Consider the following 20,983-nt stretch of genomic DNA (forward strand, 5'->3'; position numbering starts at 1 on the left):
TTAAGGTGCATAACAAGACTCGTGATCTTTTATTTAGAAAACAAAACACCCAATAATTCCCCCTCCCAGTTCTTCCCAGCCTGAAGAAGACATGCCAAATATAATCATGTCATAATCAACAACAAAATTATCAGCAACGGATCATACTCTCATTTTCAGATTGAAGACTGTAAAATAGTGCAGCCACTGGGTATCCTTTGTTGTCATGTCACTTCAAGTTTCACCCTCTTTGATTCATGGCAAAAAGGCTTGCTCTTTACCCGTGAAAAAATTAGAGGAACAGATGACCGGTGCATGATTCCAAGCTTCTTGTAGTTTGTCTACACCAGCATTTGACAGGGAAACTCAGACCAGTTATAGGAGTCATCCACAAAATTCAATACAGGAGGACCTTTGGATCACTGGGACCAGTCTGCTGCTATTGCAGAGAACCACAAAAAAAGCCAGTGACTTGTAAGTTAGTGACTTCTGATTTAATTTTTTCCCACAGTCACTATTACAAACAGAGCTGCACAGGGGGAGCTGGAGTAGAAGGTTCCTAGAACTGTTAGTCCACACACAGTTCAAATTGTACAGTCCTTCACCCTTTTCTCTCCTGTAATAAAGCTTGCATGCCTGTCTCCCAGCGCATTCCCTGCATGACTTAAGTCCTTTCCCACCATTCATATTATGATCTGAGGCTTCCTCCCTTTAATCTGACAGTAAAGATGAAAGGCTGCTTTAGAAAAGAAACACGACAACACCAAAACATGGACAGAACCTCTGGGGGAATTAATCCTTCTTCTGAAACAAAAGCGGAGTGAACACACATACACACCACACAGTGTGACTAAACAATGGCTACTGAGAAATATAGCTCTGGAAGGCACTTCAAGGGACCAACCCACCAACTGGGATGAATGGGTGAGGGCTGTGCAAAAGGCACAAATTGGAACAACATGGTTGAATCTCAGAAATCAAAAATGTAGGCTTATCGTCAAGAAAAAAGACTTGAGATTCAAGTTCAACACAAGTGAGAGGGTGAAAGTCCACTGCTCGATACAGATGTTTGAAAATAATTCAGTTGCATGGCTTTTATTTCTCCAGTGAAAGAGATACAAGAAAGAGAAGATTTCTTCTGCCTTCAAGGTACACTTTTTCTAAGTGGGTATTTTTGGTTTTTATCTCAGTAACACTGACACTGTGGAAATATGAGAAGAATAATATCAGCTGCATTTTAATGATAACACCATCCAAATACTGAACAGCTTTATGAACATCACAAAATAAATGATATATAGGCCCGCAGCTCTAATCCTGGGCCTGGGGCAACTTCAATTTCACTTTGCCATACCAGGGAAAAATTGATGCACTTTTCACCTGGTCTTTGAAAGCCAGCATTCCTCCATCTGAAATGAAACAAGAAGTGGCTAACTACCCTGCAAGCTTAGAAATCCTTTTGCATAGTCTTCTTGGGACCTAGAACCTACAGTGAGTCTCTACCACAATGAAAACCTCATAACTTTCCTAAACTGCTAGCTAAGACCAATAACCTCCTCTTCAGGATCTGCAAGAGCTATTCAGGTATAAGGTCTCCACTGATGCCAGTCCAGAGTGAGTCTTGCCCCATATTGCTGCTTACTGAGCAACTGCACGTCCCAAAAGGGAGGTGTGATACCGATCCACTTAGTCTGTTGGACTGTTAGGAACCAGGCAAGAGTTCGGTATGTTACGAAGAAATAAATAAGAAAAGAAAATAATAAATGTTTTTCACAAAAGATTTCTGACATTGAAAGAAAGTCATAATTATTTACAATATATTCTAAACATGGGTAGGGCTTTCAGCACATAAAAAAAACCAAAGCAGCATTCCCAGAAACTGTCATAATAAACTCTGCTGCAAAGACTTCTCCAGGGCAAACCTCTGCACTAGCCTGAATCTACCTGACTTCAAGCCCAGTCCTGCAGCATTTATTTATGTGGACAATTCCATTTGCAGTACTCATGACTGCACAGATCAACTATTTATGACAGAGCAAGCCTCAACTCAAACAAGTCACTTTAAGGAATAATAAGAATAGAAAAAGACTAATATACGTATTTGAAATACTTCTGGCTCCATAATGTCATGCTGTAAGTTGAGTGGAAGTTGGTGCAGAACTCACTGAAGAGCCCTATTTCCTACTTAATTGAGGACAATGACAAATAAGGGAGCCAGGGACATCCTTTTCATATGAAGATGATTATAAATTTTTAATACTTAATCTGTCTGACTCTTTTTGATAGATTTCTTACAAGGCATATCTTTAATGACATTATATTTCTTTTCATGTTAGCTCCTTAGTCTGTGATAGTAAAAGACACATTGTTCTTTGTTTCTTACTTTCAGTACAGGTCAGTAGTTACCAAGTACTGGTTAATACTGGTTAAATTCCATAGTCCATATTATTCAGGAAATCATGCTAGGTAAGCATTAATACTTTCATATGGGTTTTATCTTTTATCTATTTATATTTGGAACAAAAAACAGTAAATAAGTTACTTCCTGTGATTACGTGTGATGGTTCTTTCAAGATCATCTTCTTTGTATTAGAAGTTTTAAAAGCAAGCTTTGGTAAAAGGCCATCTTTTTTCTTTTTTTTTTTTTTTTCATCTTCACAGTTTTCTCCAAATAAATTATTTCATTTTCCCAGCTACAGTTTTATCTCTCTAATCCTATATCCTCCTTAAAATTGCCTACCCTTTATTCATTATGAAGCATATAACTAGAGTATTTAAAATGGTTTACAGAATCTTCTGACTAGCAATATTTTTCTGATTTAAAAACCAATACATTCCATGAAAGCAGGATTTGTTCTCACCTCAACTCACTGCCCATATAGTGCTCACCTGTGAACAAAGAACGAAAATTGCCTACATTAAGAAGAATCTTTAGAAAAATGCTATATATGTATTTATTCAATTATAGGGAACATGCTTCCCTAAAATGCTTAGTTTGCTCCAAATCTTCATTTCCCACTGATTTTTGCTACAAACACAGAGCCGAAAGTAAGAGATAGCTCTCCTAAGGATTACTGTCTGAAAAGTGCCCATTGTGGCTGGGAAATCTGTTCAAATGTAGATTATTCCCCTGCCAGAGGTCAACACGAATCAAGAGGCAACAATTCTTATCGTCTTGCCCATTTCCCAGGCTGAAATGCTTCACCTCTTAAGAATGCACTCCCTTTACTGCAACGATGGGTGTGCTCTGTGCTCTGCCTTGGTGGAGTTCGCCCTCTGCTTAAACCACAGACACCTTCCATTATTTTTTTCTACTTTTCAGAGTCAATCTCTTCTCCTCCTTTCTATCCTCAACATGAAATAACTTGATCACTGCAGTGGGGCTTTGCAGCAGTACACCTCCTTACAGAGCATTTCAAAACTCTGAAACCACACACCTTTGTGGAGCACGCTGGAAGCAATTATCTAGGAATACATTGTGGTTTAGAAAAGTATTAATTTCCATGATTTGTAGGAAACACCAAAGGAATTAGTAACAAGAAGATCATCAGTAAAATGTCAAAACTTCTTCCAAAATCAGGAAGGCAACTCCCAGACAAGAGGATAATTAAACACAGACTCTCCCTGCTTTATTAAGGCACCAACCTTGTAGCAGGAAGTCCGAGATCTAGTCTCCAGTCTGCCAAAGGCTTCCCTTGATTCCCAGCTCTCCTGTCTGCAGCTGTACGGCCAGGACATTTATATCGTGTTTGCCTCAAAGAGAGGTTGGATCGCCAAGTTAAAAAATAGCTGTAAATCTCCTGGAAAGCAGTGGTGAGAAAAAGGTGTAAGTGCAATGTATTACCTGCTCACTGAGATCCTCTCCAGTATTAGATAGCTTTAAAGCTGTCCAGGAGAATCAGACAGGTTATACTATGGAAGCACTCTAGAGAAAGCCTCTACGTTTATGTAACAGTATCAAATATAAAACTGTTATTATTAGCAGATTTAGTTGAGATAATGAAGTTGAAAATGCAGTGTGGAATGGAGGCATGGTCAATGCCCACTTCAACAGAGAAACACAGAACTGGTTAAGTATTCCTTCCCCCTGGACTGATGTATGACCCGCAGCAGTATATGGCGAAGGGGAAAATGCTGAGTGGGTCTTTGGTTTAATGTATTTCAAGTTTAAAGATACAGGTTTTGTACATTTGGAATTTTTATATGCAGGTAATGATAATAATACCCCATCACATTCAGTAGCATAAAGAATTTGCTGAAGAGGACTCAAGCAGACAGTACATGCTCTCAGCTCGTCTCCAGTGGGGCTGAGCCAACCTTCTGCCCAGCGATAGTTGGGCATTGCATAGAGAGGCGGACCGATACCTTATTTCAGGTCTGCCTGGCCTGTTCCTCTTTACAGTCAGTGACTGCCTATGTGATATGATGAACTTTGAATTCTTTTGGTGATTTCGAACTCTGTACATACCTATTTCAGATGGTAATCTCTGCTTTGTTTCCAGAGCCACGTTTGTGCCTTTGTGCTGGCTCTGCAGCCTTCACATGAAGTTAAAACAAGTAGGCAAGGTCAGGAGAAAGCCCCCCTATTTCTGGGGGCTATACATTCCATCTGGAAGATCCTCCGTTCAGATGGAAGCACTTTTGGACAGAGGCAGCCAAACCAAGAGGGCCTGCTGCATCAGATGAGCTGGCAACTCAAACAGCAATTGTTGGGACTGGGGCTGGACAGGGTTGATGAAGACACTGCATGATAGACCTGACAAGAAGGTTACAAAAGTCAATGTCTTATGAGCCATTTCCCACCAGACTTTTCTAGAGCAGGACAGTGGATTCTATATAGAGGCTTCTGGTGTACTCATAGGGGAACTGAAGGTAACAAGGGGAGAAAATTCTATTATCAGTAAATTTAAACTGTCTACACAGGGGCTAGGCCTCAGGCACCTGCTGCTCTCTGAATGATCTGTCACTTCTCCTGAGATGTCTGAACAAAGTCTGAGGTTTAGAACTCATTTGCAAATTCTGTATATTTTTGCTTTCGTTATATTATACTCCTATGGAGGCAAGTTGTGACTCACAGGTGACTTGTAAACTGTAAGGATGGGCTTCTGAGAAGAGTCAGAAAAAAACCCCAAATGTTGAAGAGAAAGAAATGAAGGCAAATTTCTCCTGTGCAGGGTGCAACAGCACCATGGTCCCTGGGGAGAAAACTGCTTTTTTACCTCTGTAAATCCTCCCAGAAAGGAAAGGTCTCCTGTATTCAAGGCCATCATTTTGATGGACCCTGCTCTATAAAACGCTTAGTGGTTTGGGGGCTGGACACTACAGGAGGTCCCTTCTTCACCTGAAATCAGTCCATGTTAAAAAAATGCTATGGTGGTGGTACATCTACACTTTGTGAAAATATAAACCTCAAACTGATGTGCACAGCAACGTGGCTGGAGGGAACGGACAGATGGTCAGACGGACAATGGCCAAAATGAAGTAAATTTTACCTTTTTTTTTTTTTTCTGTATTTCTTCTTTTTATTCATCAATCTGGAAAATTGATTACATTCTTTATCTAAAATTATTTTGTTCACAGGCAAACAAAAAAAAATATATATGTTACAGAACACAATTTTAATACACATTTCTGAAACTCCCCTGCCTCCTTTACTTCTGAACACTGTAAACATATCCTGGTATGTTTATATGCAACGATAGCAACCTGACATCAGTGCTTAAAAATAAACCAAATAGGAATGGCAGTGTATGTGTGTGCAACAGACATACTAATCTATAGTAGGGGCTGAAGAGGTGATATTAGGGGACTACTGTCCATTATATTTGTTTGGTTTCAACCCAAATCGTTAAAGCATGAGGTGCAGAGGGTTAGGCAAAGTTTAGTTCAGGTTGTTGTTTTTTTTTTTAAATAAATGTAACAGTAATCATCGCTGAAGCGACTAGATACAGTCCCACGTCACTTTCTAGATGAAATGGCCACTGCTCTTTTCCAAAGGTAAGCACACCTCTAGCTATCGCCATTTTGAGCACATCCAGTCAGATCCCAAAAGCATCACCTACCTAATGATATCTGTTCAAGTATGGGCCCCTCGCCCTCTGCCATCCCTCTCTCAGAACACAAGTTTCTGTTCTGTTGAGATCTGTGACTAAATTGTAACAGATTTGCAGATGGACGGGGCAGTACACGTCCCCTGGGCCTTTGAAAAGCAGATGGCATAAAAGTATCATCCTGAAGGCAACAGATATCTACAGTAGCTATAGGGGAAATGTGCATATATGCATAAAGGAAGAGGCAAGAGTAAGTAAAAATGTCAATGGCTTTGTAGTTTGTTGTCAGCGTAGTGGTTGATCTCTGTCTTCCGTTCTCTCTTAAAATCTCTTGCATGACAAAAGAAAGATGTCAGGTTTACTGCTGCATTTTCCCTTACATGATAAAGAACTCGTAATTTTTAACATGTGGTTTTATACAGTTCTTTATGGCTTCTCAGTTTAGGCACCTGTATCAAGTGAATTAAGACAGAATGTAATGGTTTCTTTGATGCAGTGTTGTACAACACTAAGCACCAAGCTTTATAGTAAAAGGAAAACAGATGCATTGTTCACAGAAAAAGGCTACATTTGCTTTCAGTAGGTAGGAAAAGCAGAGACTGCAGGAGATGGCAAACAGCAAACCAGGCAGAATAAAGGCACAAAGTTTATTTTGCTTACAAACCTGAACATCAGGTGATTTCTAGTCATATACCAAAGGAGATAGGAGCAGAGTGGGCAACAATGGGAGTTTTTGTAGATTTTAAAACAGCATGAGTCAAATACTTAAAAATCCCAGCGTTTCAGCTGCTGGGAAGTTGCCTACATGGCAGTAGGCACTAGGAAATCTGCCTGTCCATGAGTTCAGTAGCAAAACCAAGCTCCTGGTACACACGAAGGTTTGAGGAGATAAAAGCTTGCAGCCCACGGTTCACAGGAAGTGCTATTGCGATAAACTATTAATTATGTATGAATACAGCATTGATGGTACTGCATGCATTTTGAAACATAGCAGCTCCCCAGAGAAGTGTCATCTAATGGTTTTTATATCCCTCAAAGACAGATGTCTCCTTGGCACCCCGAAAAGGAATATATAATCCAGGGGGCTGCTCCTCTGAGTAAATTCCATTCCTGAGCCCTCAAGATGGCCCCTGCTCAGGGCCATACAACTCCTACAGCAGAATAGCAAGGGAGTACTTCTGGTCCCACCAAAGGCACTTACTGTGTGGCCTGGCAGTAGAGAAGGCTGGAAAAGACCAAATGTGCAGGTCCACATATTTTTCAATAGAAACAAATGACTCTACAACAACTTTAGCAGGGTATCTCCAAATAAAACAAGAAACCATCTACAGGGCAACCATGACAGACAAATTGGGATTGTAACTGAAAAACCCACGATGACAAGATAGAAGGAGTTTTCACTAAATTATTTCATATAAGAGTAAGCAAATCACACTTTATTGGCAGGTCACTGTTCAATTAACCTTTACAAATGGCTGCATTTAATAGATTTGTTTTGTTTATATAAATGTTAACATAAGGCAGATTAATACACTGTCTGAATTAAGAGGGCTAAACTGCTCCAGCTTAAAGTAAGTATTTGGTAAATCACTGGTGCAGCAATACATGCAGTTATTAAATGCCCTAAAGTCAAACTAAAAGCCAGATTAAAAATTTACCAATAGAAAGATCGCCTGTGAATTTCAAATTACATTAGGTAATATTAATGATTTCAGTGACAAAAAAAAGAAATGACCCCAAAAGTTTTATGCTATTTTAACCTACTTGTCTCTAACTTTGATAGCATTTACATTTATATCTAACTTCCTTTGAATGCTGAACTGCCTAAGTAATCATTTTAGCAGCAGGTAAATGTCTAAAAATGCAGCACTGACTTCTAGTGGGGATGTTAAATCCTTCTCAAAATAATTCAGATATACCTTAACTTCCACTGTGCAATAAGGCAACAGAACTCATGTCCCCAGTGAAACTGTCTTCAAGAAAATATAAACTGATCTATACCTGCTGTGTATTCACAATCAACAAAACCCCATTAGGAAGCTAGGAAAAACCAATGAGCCTTACAGCCCCCTTTCTCTATTATTTCTCACCAACATTTTAATTTTCAGTTGAATCTTGGGAGTTTGGGGTGCAAAAGTACCATATTAATGACAAGACAGAGGCAGGCAGTATTGGAAACCTCCCAGGCATAGCTGTGTTAGCAGCACAGCCAACTCAATTTTATATATGCAGAAGTATTTGTGGTCTGAACACAAATACTTAAAGGAACTTTTAGGGAAAGCTGCCCATGCTGGTAACCACATCCCAAATTATCTCTAGGTAAACACAGAGACTCGTACGTTATACAGAAAGACCAGGTGCTCTAGTACAGCCCTAATAAAGGTGGGAATAAACTAGTACAGAGAAGAGTGCTCCCAGAAGTGCGTTTCCCCGGTATGGAAAGAATAGGCTTTGAGCATCAATTCACTTCACATAACTCACTCATCAGTGGTAGCTCCTCCATTGCAATGATCTTAGCTGGATTCAGGTGACCTTGAACTGAAGCTTCCATTTCTCCTATCATTTCATCAAGCCAGTCTCCCTTCTCGTGCCGAAATCCTGGAAACAGAAACTCTGTCACTCTCATGAGTGAATCTGCGCTTAACAAAGAATAATGAAAACTACGCTCTGGGAAATGTAAACAAACGATGCATCACTTTCTCTCCCAGGTGCCAGTCTTTGATTACTCCATTCCAAGGGTCCTTGTTATTACTTGTCAAAAAGCACCAAAAACGTTTGGCTGTCAAGGTATGGAACAGTTCTAAAATGCCAAATTATTTGTTTGGTTGATTCATTGTTTACTATGGCCTGCAACAGCCAGGTCTCCCCCTGCGGATAGGCAAAAAATTCGATGTAAGCTTTCCAGGAAGCACAGCGCATTGCTCAAAGAGGGCAATTTTGCTTAACGTACAGCCCAAACAATGCTTCCTCCCTACACGCCTACTAACAGCAGAACTTTGCGTGCTTTATGGCCAAAAGCAGCTTGAACCTATAGCAGTAAGCATCTAAACTCATTCAGGTGGAGCTATATATTTTTACTGAATGATCACCGCTGTCTAAAACAACGAGGGAATCGTTTGCCGTGTAAGTCAGTCCTACAGGATAAGAAAGCCCGTGGCTAATTAGAGGGTTGAAGATGGGAAACTCCTTGGGATTCCCTAAGCATATCACGGCCTGGCTACAGACATCCGTTACTATAACACGACCCTCTTTGTCAAAGGCCACAGCTGTAGCACATATTCTGGAGGGGAAAACGAGGTTCAGACCGAAGCTATCCACCTGGCCGATGAGATCCATCTCTGCACTGAATATCTTCACTCGAGTGCTGCTGCCGTTCGGCCCCTGAGCTTTCAGGTGCTCTATGACCGCGATAGCACCCGAGGTCTGGCAGACGGCAACCCCTCTTGGGCTGACGAGCTGAGACCGGATCATCCCACACTTCTTTAATCTCCCCATCTTGAAGTCGGCCGTCAAGCGGTAGAGAGCACCTGCCTCCGAGTCCGTCAGGATTACTTCGCCCTCGGGGGTGGCATCCAGGCCCCAGGGCAAACAGAAGCCTTCTCGGACAGCCAGGACCCCCCTTCCCTCAAAATCAAAGGCCTTCACGGAGCGGTCCCCACCGTCGGTGACCACCACGTGCCCGTCCGACGTGACCGTCACGTCAAGCGGGTACTTGATGTCGTTGCCGGCGTCCCCCCGTTCCCCGAACCGCCACAGGCATCCCCCGCTCGGCCCGAAGACGTGGATCCTCTTCTTGCCGTCGTGAGCCACCGCCAGACGCCCCGACCTCCTGCAGGCCGCTACCCCGGTGGGGTTCACCAACGACCCCCAGCCCCCCAGGGCCAGCCGGAGCCCCAGGCCCGCGGGGAGCGGCCCTTCTGCCCCTCCGCTCCTCCCCAAGGCCGAGGGGACGCCACCGCCGGCGGCTGGGCCCAGCACCTCCAGCAGCTGCAGCAGCGGCAGGCAGTCGCTGGTCTCGGCGGCGCGGCAGGCCCGCCGGCAGAAAGGACACTCCAGCCCCCGGCTCCCCGAACCGCTCAGGGCCCCAACGCAAGCCTGGCAGAGGACGTGACCGCAGGGCAGGTTCCGAGGCCGCCGTTGCCCTCCGGGCCCGTACCGCTCGAAGCACACCCGGCACTCTAAAAGGCTCAGCTCCGCCTCGTTCTCCGCCGCCATTCCCCGTCGCGCTGAGGCGGGCTGAGGCGAACCGGGGGCGGAGCGGTGCTGCCGGGCGGGCGGGTGCTGGCGGACGCCAGCACCCGCCCGCCCGGCAGCACCGCTCCGCCCCCGGTTCGCCCTCCCGGTTAAAACATCCCCCCCCCACAGACCCTTCCGAAACATCCAGCCACCGAGCTGCCATCGCCCAGCCAGGGTCCCGTTCTGCCGGGTGTACTCACCGGGTCTTCTCGGAGACACCGCGCGGCCTAAAATGGCTCCTCCGGCATCGCCCTCGCCGGGTTGTCACGTACCTGGGAAGGTCGCTGAAAAAAATTTCTGGACGGAGAGGAAGGATGTGCTTTCGCCTGGTAGATGCAGTACCGGCCAGAAGTTAAAATATAGGAAAAGAGCTGCTCCCTGCTTGCGCCGGCCCACGGGCTGCAGCCTTTCTTCTGTCAACCCGCGCCTGTAGCTACAAGCAGTATCGAGAGTTGCAATGGGCTGTAGCTTGCTGGGCTAAAATCACCAGACCCTCTTGCCGCTCTAGGACTGCGGCAGTCTAAAAAGCCCCAACGGCTTTTACTCGCCTTCAGGTCTCGGTGAATTGTAATACACTACATTGCGATCGTACCTTTCCAGCGTTTTTTTAAAATAAGCTCCCAGGGGGAGGAGGACAGGGCAAGAAAGGGCTTTGAGAGCCCCAGATCTTGTTAACTGTTAAAAACTGCCCTAGTGTCCATAAGGGAATGGCAGAAGACCCGCAAAGGAAGGTTTGTGTTGGGATGAACGCGCAGCAGCTCCGCAGGCTTTCTTCGAACCCTCTCCCCCTGCAAGCCCTGTGCCGGTTTGCCTGCTGGTAGCTGCGCTCTTGAGGGAGGGAGCAACACGCTCGCAAGCAACCGCGGGGACCTTTTCTCCCCGTACTCTCTTCTTTATTGTCATCCGGTTCGCTTCCCTCTTCTCTTTCCTGCTCAATGGTAGTTCCCCCTTGGTGGCCGCTGCCAAGCGTTCTTCTTGCCCGCTCACCGCCAGCTCGTCACTTGACTTGTAATCATGACTGAGAAGGATGGAGAGAAGCAACTTGTGCCAGCTTCCCACCTCTCTCGCCCAGCTGCCCGGTCTGGCGCAAGGCCCGTGTCGCAGGAAACAGTATTTGAACAGCAGCTGCCATTGCTCCCAGGGCTGCCAGCCGACAAGGCTGACCTGCGAAGCACCAGGCAGACAGCATCTAATGGCAACGGCCAAAAAGAAACAGGAACGTTTCTTCTTCCCATCTCTGATGATTTGAATTGATATAGAAGAAAAAGACACACTTTAAAAATGCTTGCTTGTGCGTGGAGTTTAAGGTATGCGCATCTGAAGATAGTGCAGGCAGTTATGAAGGAGAGCTGACTTGGTAAGCAAAATGGACAAAAATGTTCCACAGGCATTTTTCTGTATGCTGAAGCTTGCTTTAAGAGTGTCCCATTTTAAAAGATGAGATAAAAATAAAAGCAAGATGGGAGGTAAGTTATTTTAATTAATTCGAATCAAGCTACAAACTTTAGTATATATAGCACCTCCAGAAAATAATCTAGTCCCCATTGTCTGTGTCTGTCTGAGAAGTCATCAACTTTTTGAAGACACTTAATCTCACAGTGGTTGCCTGAAAAGGAAGAAAGAGTAACAAATTACTGAATGATCAGTCACTGAAAAATGCAAACTGTCAAGAAAGAAAAAAAAATAAAAATCTTACCCACAGGTTTCCTCACAGTCCCTAATGCAGTGACACAAATGCACTGGGGAAAACCCACCTGTCTCTTTTGCATTGGGATACAACTGTCCATGCCAGTGACTCACTGCACACAGACATTGCAGGGATCTCAGAAAGTTGTAAATTTAAAAGAAGTGCAATATCAAAGCATATTGGCAGGATCTTTTAAAATCAAGTCCCTGCCATAATTCCGAGTTTCATTATTTTGATGGATTTGAGTTGTACGTTTAGCATTTTCTTTGTGTGGCATGTTACTTTTCTTCTTTGGCTACAGAAGTACAGAAGAAACTGTAGAACTGGTATGCAAAGGCCTTGTATTAAAACCAGGGTAGCTGGTGACGAGGTCCAGAGAAAGACAGAATGGTCAAATTGGACTAAGACTGCAGCTACGAGATCACTGAGTGCAGTATGAATCCTGGGAGAAAGAGAAGATGCCAAGGGGAGGAAAGAGACAGTATCTGTCTCTTGGGTTTTCTTCCTATCTTTTGAAGAGCTGAGAATTTTCCTTGACAGCAAAATCCCTCTGGCTAAATGGTATTTATTTTCCCTGTTACTTTTCCATGACTCCACCCCTTAGATAAGAAGCAAATGACTCTCTATCACTTGTCACAGGGTGAGGCAGAAGCATACAAACATATTTATGTGTTTTGGAAAAAAATCCAAAGGGTTAGCTGAAATATTACTTACCAAACAAGCTTTTAATTTCAGATTCAGGAACATAAAACGGTGGGCCTGAAAGAAAATGGGTGAAGCTAATCAGAGAGAAGACAGGGGAGGGAGACAAACATTTACACTGCAGCAGGAAAGCCAGCCCCATCACTCTCAGCACCCTGCCGGCAATCGGGCCCCAGTGTGTAGCACCATCTGCAGGAACCAGAAAACACCACGTCCAAGAACTGGTGGCACCTTGGGTGGGCCACCAGACAGCTTCAGGTGTTGCTGCTGCATCATCTGCAGGCCGCAGCCAGGGTAGCCACGTTGTCAGAAGTCACAAACATGCCGTGGATCCAACCGCTCTCAGTGCGCTGTGTGAATCTGGCCTACAATCTCTTTATACTATAATGGCAGAGTTAAAGCTAAAAGCCAAATAATGTGAGAGGGAGAACAAAGAATTAAACTATTGTTGCTTAGCGTAACAAGACCTATTTTTTCAAGGATAATTATGCTGAAGAGCCCAAAAGCAGCAAGAAATCTCCTTCTTTGGAGTGTTAATGATTAACAACAACAAAAAATCTTTTAAAATACCTCAGACTTCGGTATGTAACAAAAGTCATAAAAGGAAAAAACACTTTATGATTTTACAGAATTTCACCCCTTCCAAGCATAGTCAGACCATGGTAGTGCCTGGGAGAGAGGCACAAGATGGGCAACACATTGGGTTGCAAGTACTGGGTAAACAATGCGAAGCCAATATTCTTGGGAGTGCTTCAAGCTCCCTAGGCCAGACAGGATGTTAGTCTAAGCATTCACTCTTCCAGCTTCATTGTCATAGCCACACTTCCAGTTTAATTTCATTGTTAATATACCATGTCTGTCCTCCACTTACCCTTAGCATGTCTGAATGCTAGAGAGAAAGCAAATTTAGTCTCAAGCTTGGTCAACATCTAAAATTTTTAACACACAGTTGTATTGGTGTGACCAGCTGACAAAGCTATGCTGATAAAACCCTGGGGAAGATGCTAATGTATCTACCACATCAATATACGATTTGTATTAAAGTGTGCAAAATCAAAACATGATCAGTGCAAAGTTCTCACCTTTGTGTTTGTTTGGATCATATGAAACGGTCACGAGGAGATAAGAAGAATTTTTCTCCATTAGGGTGATCATCAAACTGACATAGCTAAAAGGAGAAAGTTATACTTTATTATTTTGGAACTGTACAAATATTTGAGCATAGCATTCAAAATACTCAGCGAAAGTGGTAATATATTTCTCTGCAGAGACAACTTGAACTGAACTGCGCAGAAACTAAGCAAAGCTTAGGCTGAATTTCATGAGCATGAAATTCATGCTACACGTGAAACACCTCAAAGGTTACTGTTTACTCCTCATAAACTAGCATTTATTTTTTTTGCATATTCATCTCAACACTAACAGACAAAACATAGTATTCATCTGCCACAGTCTAGAATACAGCACACAATACAGTACTGGCCTTTTAAAATTATTGTGAATTCAAGATTATGTATCTAATTAAAAATCCTGTGGGTAGGGTCAAACTACATTTGGGTTAGCTATAGGCAAGAACGAAAAATTGGAGTAAAGGGAAGTGAGGGAAAAAAGAACAGAGAGGAGAAGCAGATGGGGTGAAAAGGGAATAATAAAATTCAGATGAGACTTGCAGCTCTGCTTCTGCTGGGTTGGAACAAACCACATATTTTCCCACCAAGAGGCAGGGCGGCTTCCTGAAGGAAGCTCACAAATGTAGAATACAGCACTCTGTGACTGCAGCTGATGCTTGCGGTAGAGAAGAACTTGTGTAGGTTAATCTTTTAAATGAAAGACGACTCATCGACAAGTGGCAGGAGGAAAAACCTGTCACTGCATACATGAGAGAAAAGACAGTAACAAAACAGATTTACTAACCGTTGTCTGTCGCATGGATTCACAGCTACTAGAGCTCCTCTGTCCCAAACCCCATCAAACTTGCCAACTATTGAGCTAAAGGGAGATGAGCAAAAAGCTTAAAAATACTAAAAAGGCACCTTCATCTTTATTCAGATACTTCTGTGAAGTCACAAGGATTCTACAGCTAGCTCCGCAGATTCCCCACTACCTTTTTGTTACAGTCCAGCATTTTCATGATCCAAAATGATATCACCTGGAATCCAAGAAACCTCCCCGGTACATGGGTCCACCGTGATAGCAAAGAAGTGCTGGAACTGCTCAGCATTTCCCCATCATTAGGGGATGCTGAGACAAGGCGTGGAAGAAGGAAAGCAGCTTAAACACATTTGGGCTGCATTAAAATAAGGGCTGCAAGTCTCAGTTTTCAGCAATCGTACGCGGCAGTGACCCTTGAGGCAGCACTAACATGCACTCAGCACGTCAATAGTTCTTGGCCACCTTCTAAAACCCACACATGATTTCACATGCGGGTTAAGGAAGGTGCCTTGTTGCTTTACTATCATTACACTATCGGTACACCCAGTAATTTTTAGACACCTCAACTCCCAGCTACATGCCCAGGACAGTTAGCTTCAGCTTGCAATTTGTTCAATGTTAGAAAAGCTAAGTTACACTGCCGCTTGCCTCAGTCTAACACTACCACAGACATTATTTTTGCTCCTGGATATGCTGGCAGATGGCTTCAGTGACCTCCCAAAACCTGCAAATGGCCAGACTATTGGGAAGTGCCTTTGTGGTAAGAGCAGTCAGGGTGATACTAGAGATGAGGATATGTGAGGGGGAAGGAAGAGCCTTGTTTCTGGTAATTATTAAAACAGGAGTTTAGAGAATAAGGTAGTAGTAATATAAATTGCATAATTTTAAAGAAAGTCTGAAATAAGTTCACTTAGCAAGAAAAATATGGTATGGAATTGTGCAATACCTTTCTGCCTACTGGGAGGGTGTCAGAGTCCAATTGCATCATCTCTTTCTTCACTTCTGTACTGGTTTTGGCTGGGGTAGAGTTGTATTTCTTCACAGTAGCTAGTATGGGGCTATGTTTTGGATTTGTGCCGAAAATAGTGTTGAGAACACACTGATGTTTTCGTTACTGCTGAGCAGTGCTTACACGGTGTCAAGGCCTTTTCTGCTTCTCATGCCCTGCAACCAGTGAGGAGGCTGGTGGTGGTGGTGGTGGGGGGCACAAGGAGTTGGGAGGGGACACAGCTGGGACAGCTGATCCTGGCTGACCTAAGGGATATTCCAGACCATATGATGTCATGCTCAGCAATAAAATTGGGTTGGAGGTTGGGGGGGGGGGGGGGGGCTGCTGCCTGGGGACTTGCTGGGAATCAGTTGGCTGGTGGTGAGCAATTGTTTTCATTTTCATCACTTGTCTTTCTTGGGTTTTATTTTCCTCTCTCTTTTGTTGTTTTATTTTTCCTTACAATTTTTTAAAATTTCTTTTTAATTATTAAGCTGTTTTTATCTCAACCTACAAGTTTCTTTCTCACTTTTACCCTTCTGATTGCTCCCACCATCCCATGGGGTGGGGGGTGGGGGTGAGGAGTGGATGAGCAGCTGTGTGGTGTTTAGTTGCCAGCTGGGGTTAAACCACAATTTCTTCTGCCTGCTCACTGCTCATTTCATTGTAACAGCATGGCTAAGCCTCTGGCATCTAACCTAGAAACTCATCCTATATTTCCCACTCTACTGTGATGAGACATGATAACACTTCTAAGTCCTGACTTCTTTTAAAGTTTGCCAAGACCAAGCATCTAATTTAAATAACCAGGCTCTTAAATGAAAGGAGATTTTTAAAGAGACAGTTAAATGTGCAGTGGGCACGAGGGGGTGCAAAGTCTAGCAGGGCAGGTAACAAACTTGATCTTCTGAGGCTTTGAGGCTGTTCTCTCTGCATAGCTGAGTCTGCTGCGTGACCTTAGGCAAGCCCCTCAAGTTTTCTGCGCTTGTTTCTTCCTCCCAATTTTAATCTGGTCTAACTGGAATGGTGGCGGTGGCTCCATACAGGCATTTCATGTATTTTACTGCCCACCAATTTCATCAGGGCCTACAGACATCGCAGGCTGCAGGCAGCTTCATGCTGTGGCCTTCCCCCAGTCCCGGTCTCCTGGTTGCGCAGACCTCAGGACCTGCCGAGTGTCTGGGTGCTCCCTGCCCGTCTGCACATCCAATTTCCTTCTGAGGAGAACCAAGCCATAAGGAAAATGTCAAAAAAGGTACACAGCTGTCTTTCATCCTGATGTGGAGTCAGGATGAAGCTAAGGTGTTAGGAAGTGCTCCTGTTGGTGTACCTTTCACTGTATCACTCACTACCCAACCTTTTAGCCCTACATTATCTCCTGCTATGTGTTTATATGGCATGTAGCATGAGAGATCACAATCTAAGTACCACTACAACTAATAAAAATTGAAGTGTCAAGCAGAAATTCACATATCTGCAGAAATCCCACTGGATTTAAGCAGTAAAGCTTTGAATTTCTATCTCTGCACATGTTTAGTAGTTTCAGTTAATGCAACTGTAGGGTTTTTTTTTTAAAGTCTTACAGCCGTAACTGTATTAGGAGGTACAATGGTTGTATAATGTAACTGTTTTACATATGTCCCAGAGTTCCCACAAAGAGCAGTAATTCCTGTTACTCTTTAACTAGCAAGAGTCTTTGAAATATCTCATTCTGACAAAGGTCAGGAGTACATTTGAGTTCTCCTCTAATGACTGCTAGGCTAATGGAGATCAAAAGGATTTGTTAGCAGGCCAGCCTCAGCAAGAGAGAAATAAGTTTTACTTCCATAATTACTGGGTAATTAATCAAATTGTCTGTACATAGAAACTAGAAGAGTGTGTGCATTTTTCTAGTCATAGGTATCTGCTGACTGCCGTAGGGAATGCAGTTCACACTTTCACAATTACTGCACCAGTACAGAACCATGCATCCAGAACATGTATCTGCCAATTTATTTTGTGGATGACAAACTAGGTAGTGGACCCAGTAATATGCACTGAAAATGTCATTATTTACCTATTTTGGGTTTATTTCATAGTATTATTCCACCATGTTATGACAGAAGTTACAGGTTTCACCATGCTACTTGCTACACAACTTAGAGCAGAATTTTTAAAAAATTGCTGACAAGAAGCTTAAGCAATCCCTGGGCAACTTGTCAACTCACAGCAAGAAGGATTTATAGGGATCTACACAGCAAGTAGCTACACTGCAGGGGCAAGGCGGGGAAGAAACGAGGCAGTATCTACAAAGTCACGTTCATATACAGCCCATCTGTTCCAAGGCACTCACGCTGCAGGACTAGTTATATATACACTATTCAAACTAACCGGAGTCAGCTGCACCAGCAGAAGTCTTCACAACGGTCTATTGTCTAAAAGACTTTAGACTCTAGTAATGAATATTCTTTTTTTTTCCCAGTTTACGCAGATTAAAAAAAAAAAAAAAAAATGGATCATATAGTGAACACCTCATTCTGGTGTCCTTAGCTATTGCATCTGTATATGTAGTAGCTCTGAAAAGCCCATCCAAGTAAACATTAAGACTTGCCCTCCTTCTTCTTACTGAACAGCCACGGAACAAATTCTTGTTCCTGATAGTTGTTTCTAAGAAAAGCAAACACACACACAAAGCTTCACCAAAACCTTATAATCTAGGGAAAATCATGTCTGAGTAAGAACTGCAACAGGAGGGAACTATAGTGCAGGATTCTGGGCACCTTCAGCTTCCTACAAGACACAAAACCAGAAACACCACCACTTTCTTGCTCCAGCTACCTCGGCACCAGTGTAGGCGTGAGGACATTTTAGGACAGATTTAAATATGCTTATTGCCAACACCACTAGGAAACTTCTGAGGACAAATAAATATACCAGATGCATTACTGTCCAAGACAGAGTCTTCTATGCTAGAGGCTGGAGAGAGCGCTAAGTCCTCCTGTAGTCTCTGAACAACTCAGTGATTTTCAAAATTCCCCTACCAGCTGATACTTGAGCTGAAGGTCAGGTGCAAAGCCACCACAAAATATGAGAAGCAATGCTTGAGGCCACAGAGCACGCTGGGTTGAAATATTTTTCAGGAGACAATAGAGCAGACTGTATTGAAGTATTTTGCATTTTCTGTTGTGTCTTTTAACTAAGAAATAAGGGCATTTTAGCACTAAAAATCCTTCAGAATACATTAGTAAGTTGAGCCATGCTTGTCAAGACACTTGCAGAGTCAGTGTTTGACAACATATTATGTGGTCACATACACTGGAGTGATGTAATGTACTTTAAGTCCATCGAGAAAAGTATGTTAAATAAAGCATGGGACATATATGATGAATGGGTACAGCTTACCTATGCATATGTTAATCGATAGTTTGGGGAAAAAAATATATTTAGTACTTAGTTAAATGAAAAGCTGACTAAGAAGACACCTCTGGGTATATTCTCTTTACTTTTACTGAGCTACTCTGAGTAAGGGATTATGCTAAGGTTTGGCTTTGTAGAAGCCATCAATAATGTTAATTTGTTTTTACTGTAAAAGCAAACATGTTTTTCTATAAATTTCATGGGATGGCTTAGAACAAGAAGCCAATTTAAAGATACTTAGTTGGCATCTTTATCTAATGGTCAACTACACAGTTTTTGTTGGATATTGGTTATTCACATTTCTCATACAAGTTAATAAGAGTTTTCTTGGGAGGACCCATTCCAAATCTTTATGGCTGATTCAAATAAAATAATATGACAGTATTATGACAGAATTAATACATGTTTGATCATAGAGAATTGTAAAACACACTGTGTATTCCTACCTGGACAAATCATAAATACTGCAGCAGTACAGAGAAATGTTCCCAGAGGCACTCTACAGTAAAAAGCAAAGGAAACAACACTCATCAGCAAACTATCTTTAAATATGCTCTTGTAAGTGTATATTTATACTTTATACCCCTAAATATAGACATATACTATTTTTAAATATACACTTAGGTGTAACAGGGAAAAACTGTGAGAAACACTTTTAGTTTTAATTTACTGAGGTACCTCTCCTGATCCCCTCCAGAGAGGTTCTGATCTATCAAGGCATGCAAGTGTCCATTTTTAAAATACATTGACTTTACATTCAGGTGCTTCAATATCATAAGAAAAGAAGGTCAAAGTAATAAGCTCAAACGAAGAATTTCTTGGTCCAAAATTACAACTCAGAGCTTCCTTTCAGACCTCTTCAGGAGAGGTGAACCATTACCAGTAAGACAGAGGCATAAAAGCAGAATGACTCGTTTGCTCAGTTATTACCTGCACTGCATGATTAACCACACCATTTGACAACACAGTAAACATACCTGCAACTTTTTTGCTCCCGAAATCTCTGGGACTGGCTCCTCGCAATAAGGCAGATTGTGTTCTGCAAAAAATTCCTTCAGCGCTTGCTCACTGACTTCCACACCAACCACGCTGTGTCCCATATCCGCCAGCCTGCACACAGCAGAGAGAGGTCCCAAGTTCACACGAGGCCCGCAGGTTGGGCCATTACCAAACGTGTATCTCCCATGCAGCATTTATTCATTAGGGAAACCCCGGTTTTATGACGCACTGGTACATCTACTCCTGACTTTCTGGAGCACCCACATTTTATTGAACACCTCCCCTCCGTGATCTGAGCTTAAATTAGCACCACTCAGCATACAGTTGACAAGGACTTACAGGCTTTATTTGGATTCAATGGATTATTCATTTATTTCTAGGGACTTGATGAAAACAAAGGTGATTACACTGAGTAACTGTCCATTTCAGTTTACAGAAATATGTTCTGCTCTGGGCTGCAGCGCCTGAGGCACGCTGGCCACCCAGCTGCCCCTGCAGCTTGGCAGTTAGCAGGCAGCAGGGTGCAGTAACCTCTTCACTGCGGCAGCTCAGTAAGCAGTTACCATGATAAAACCTGGGTTCCTGGAGGATGCAGTTCAGTCAGGGTTTTTTGGGTGGTGTCCCCTGCCTCCAAAAAAAAACCACTGGCTTGTACAGCCCCTAATTATAAATACAATCCACCCAAAAAAGTAAAAGTAAAATAACAAATGTAAAAAAGAGGAAGTTGTATTTAGCCCAAATCATTTAAGTTCCCAGTGTGACATGCCACACAATCCCTTGAAAATGTGCTCCGGCGCAACCAACCTCATTGTGGGCACTTTAAGCTGGCATTGCCACCACAAATTCAGCATTCCCCAAGCTGAACTCGGGACAGTCAGGAGGACTTTCAGGTTTGTCCTTATCCATCCCATTTACGCTACTATACAAAATGCCAGCAAGCGACACCAAACTTCCTCCTCCCTTCAGCCTCCAGTGACGCTGCTTTCCTACCAGCGGAGATGCGGCATGTTTCCA

At 43.0% G+C, this 20,983-nt stretch overlaps 2 protein-coding genes across 15 annotated transcripts in view; both read right to left on the bottom strand.

Moving 5' to 3' along the window:
• Window positions 1-10,264, bottom strand: NHLRC1 (NHL repeat containing E3 ubiquitin protein ligase 1). Of its 10 annotated transcripts, none has more exons than XM_049824174.1 (5): window positions 8,511-10,264; window positions 4,448-4,735; window positions 3,625-3,779; window positions 2,841-2,868; window positions 1-418 (listed from the first exon to the last, which is right to left on the bottom strand). In XM_049824174.1, exon 1 carries the CDS (start codon window positions 10,242-10,244, stop codon window positions 9,084-9,086), a length of 1,161 nt encoding a protein of 386 aa, XP_049680131.1. In that variant the 5' UTR covers window positions 10,245-10,264; the 3' UTR covers window positions 1-418; window positions 2,841-2,868; window positions 3,625-3,779; window positions 4,448-4,735; window positions 8,511-9,083. The 10 variants fall into 10 exon arrangements, with proteins under 10 accessions (XP_049680131.1, XP_049680128.1, XP_049680132.1 ...); XM_049824171.1 differs by having other exon boundaries at window positions 1-1,180; XM_049824175.1 differs by lacking the exon at window positions 3,625-3,779 and having other exon boundaries at window positions 1-1,180.
• Window positions 1-20,983, bottom strand: part of TPMT (thiopurine S-methyltransferase) — a 25,653-nt gene continuing 4,670 nt past the window's right edge. For 4 of the 5 annotated variants that reach the window (XM_049824178.1, XM_049824177.1, XM_049824182.1 and 1 more), the window contains 9 exons: window positions 19,948-20,080; window positions 19,417-19,469; window positions 14,569-14,643; window positions 13,737-13,822; window positions 12,667-12,711; window positions 10,466-11,871; window positions 8,511-8,627; window positions 4,448-4,735; window positions 1-3,779 (listed from right to left, as the gene is read on the bottom strand). In XM_049824178.1, coding sequence (XP_049680135.1) covers window positions 11,756-11,871; window positions 12,667-12,711; window positions 13,737-13,822; window positions 14,569-14,643; window positions 19,417-19,469; window positions 19,948-20,080 — 508 coding nt within the window. In that variant the 3' untranslated portion in view covers window positions 1-3,779; window positions 4,448-4,735; window positions 8,511-8,627; window positions 10,466-11,755. The remainder of the gene's footprint in view (window positions 3,780-4,447; window positions 4,736-8,510; window positions 8,628-10,465; window positions 11,872-12,666; window positions 12,712-13,736; window positions 13,823-14,568; window positions 14,644-19,416; window positions 19,470-19,947; window positions 20,081-20,983) is intronic. The other variant, XM_049824180.1, reaches the window with a different exon arrangement.

This window comes from Accipiter gentilis, chromosome 20 (genome assembly GCF_929443795.1).
Source record: "Accipiter gentilis chromosome 20, bAccGen1.1, whole genome shotgun sequence".
Taxonomy (NCBI): domain Eukaryota; kingdom Metazoa; phylum Chordata; class Aves; order Accipitriformes; family Accipitridae; genus Astur; species Astur gentilis.

Bases quoted from the DNA above. Each gene is read 5' to 3' on its own strand.
- NHLRC1 (XM_049824175.1), bottom strand. From the start codon at position 10,244: ATGGCGGCGGAGAACGAGGCGGAGCTGAGCCTTTTAGAGTGCCGGGTG.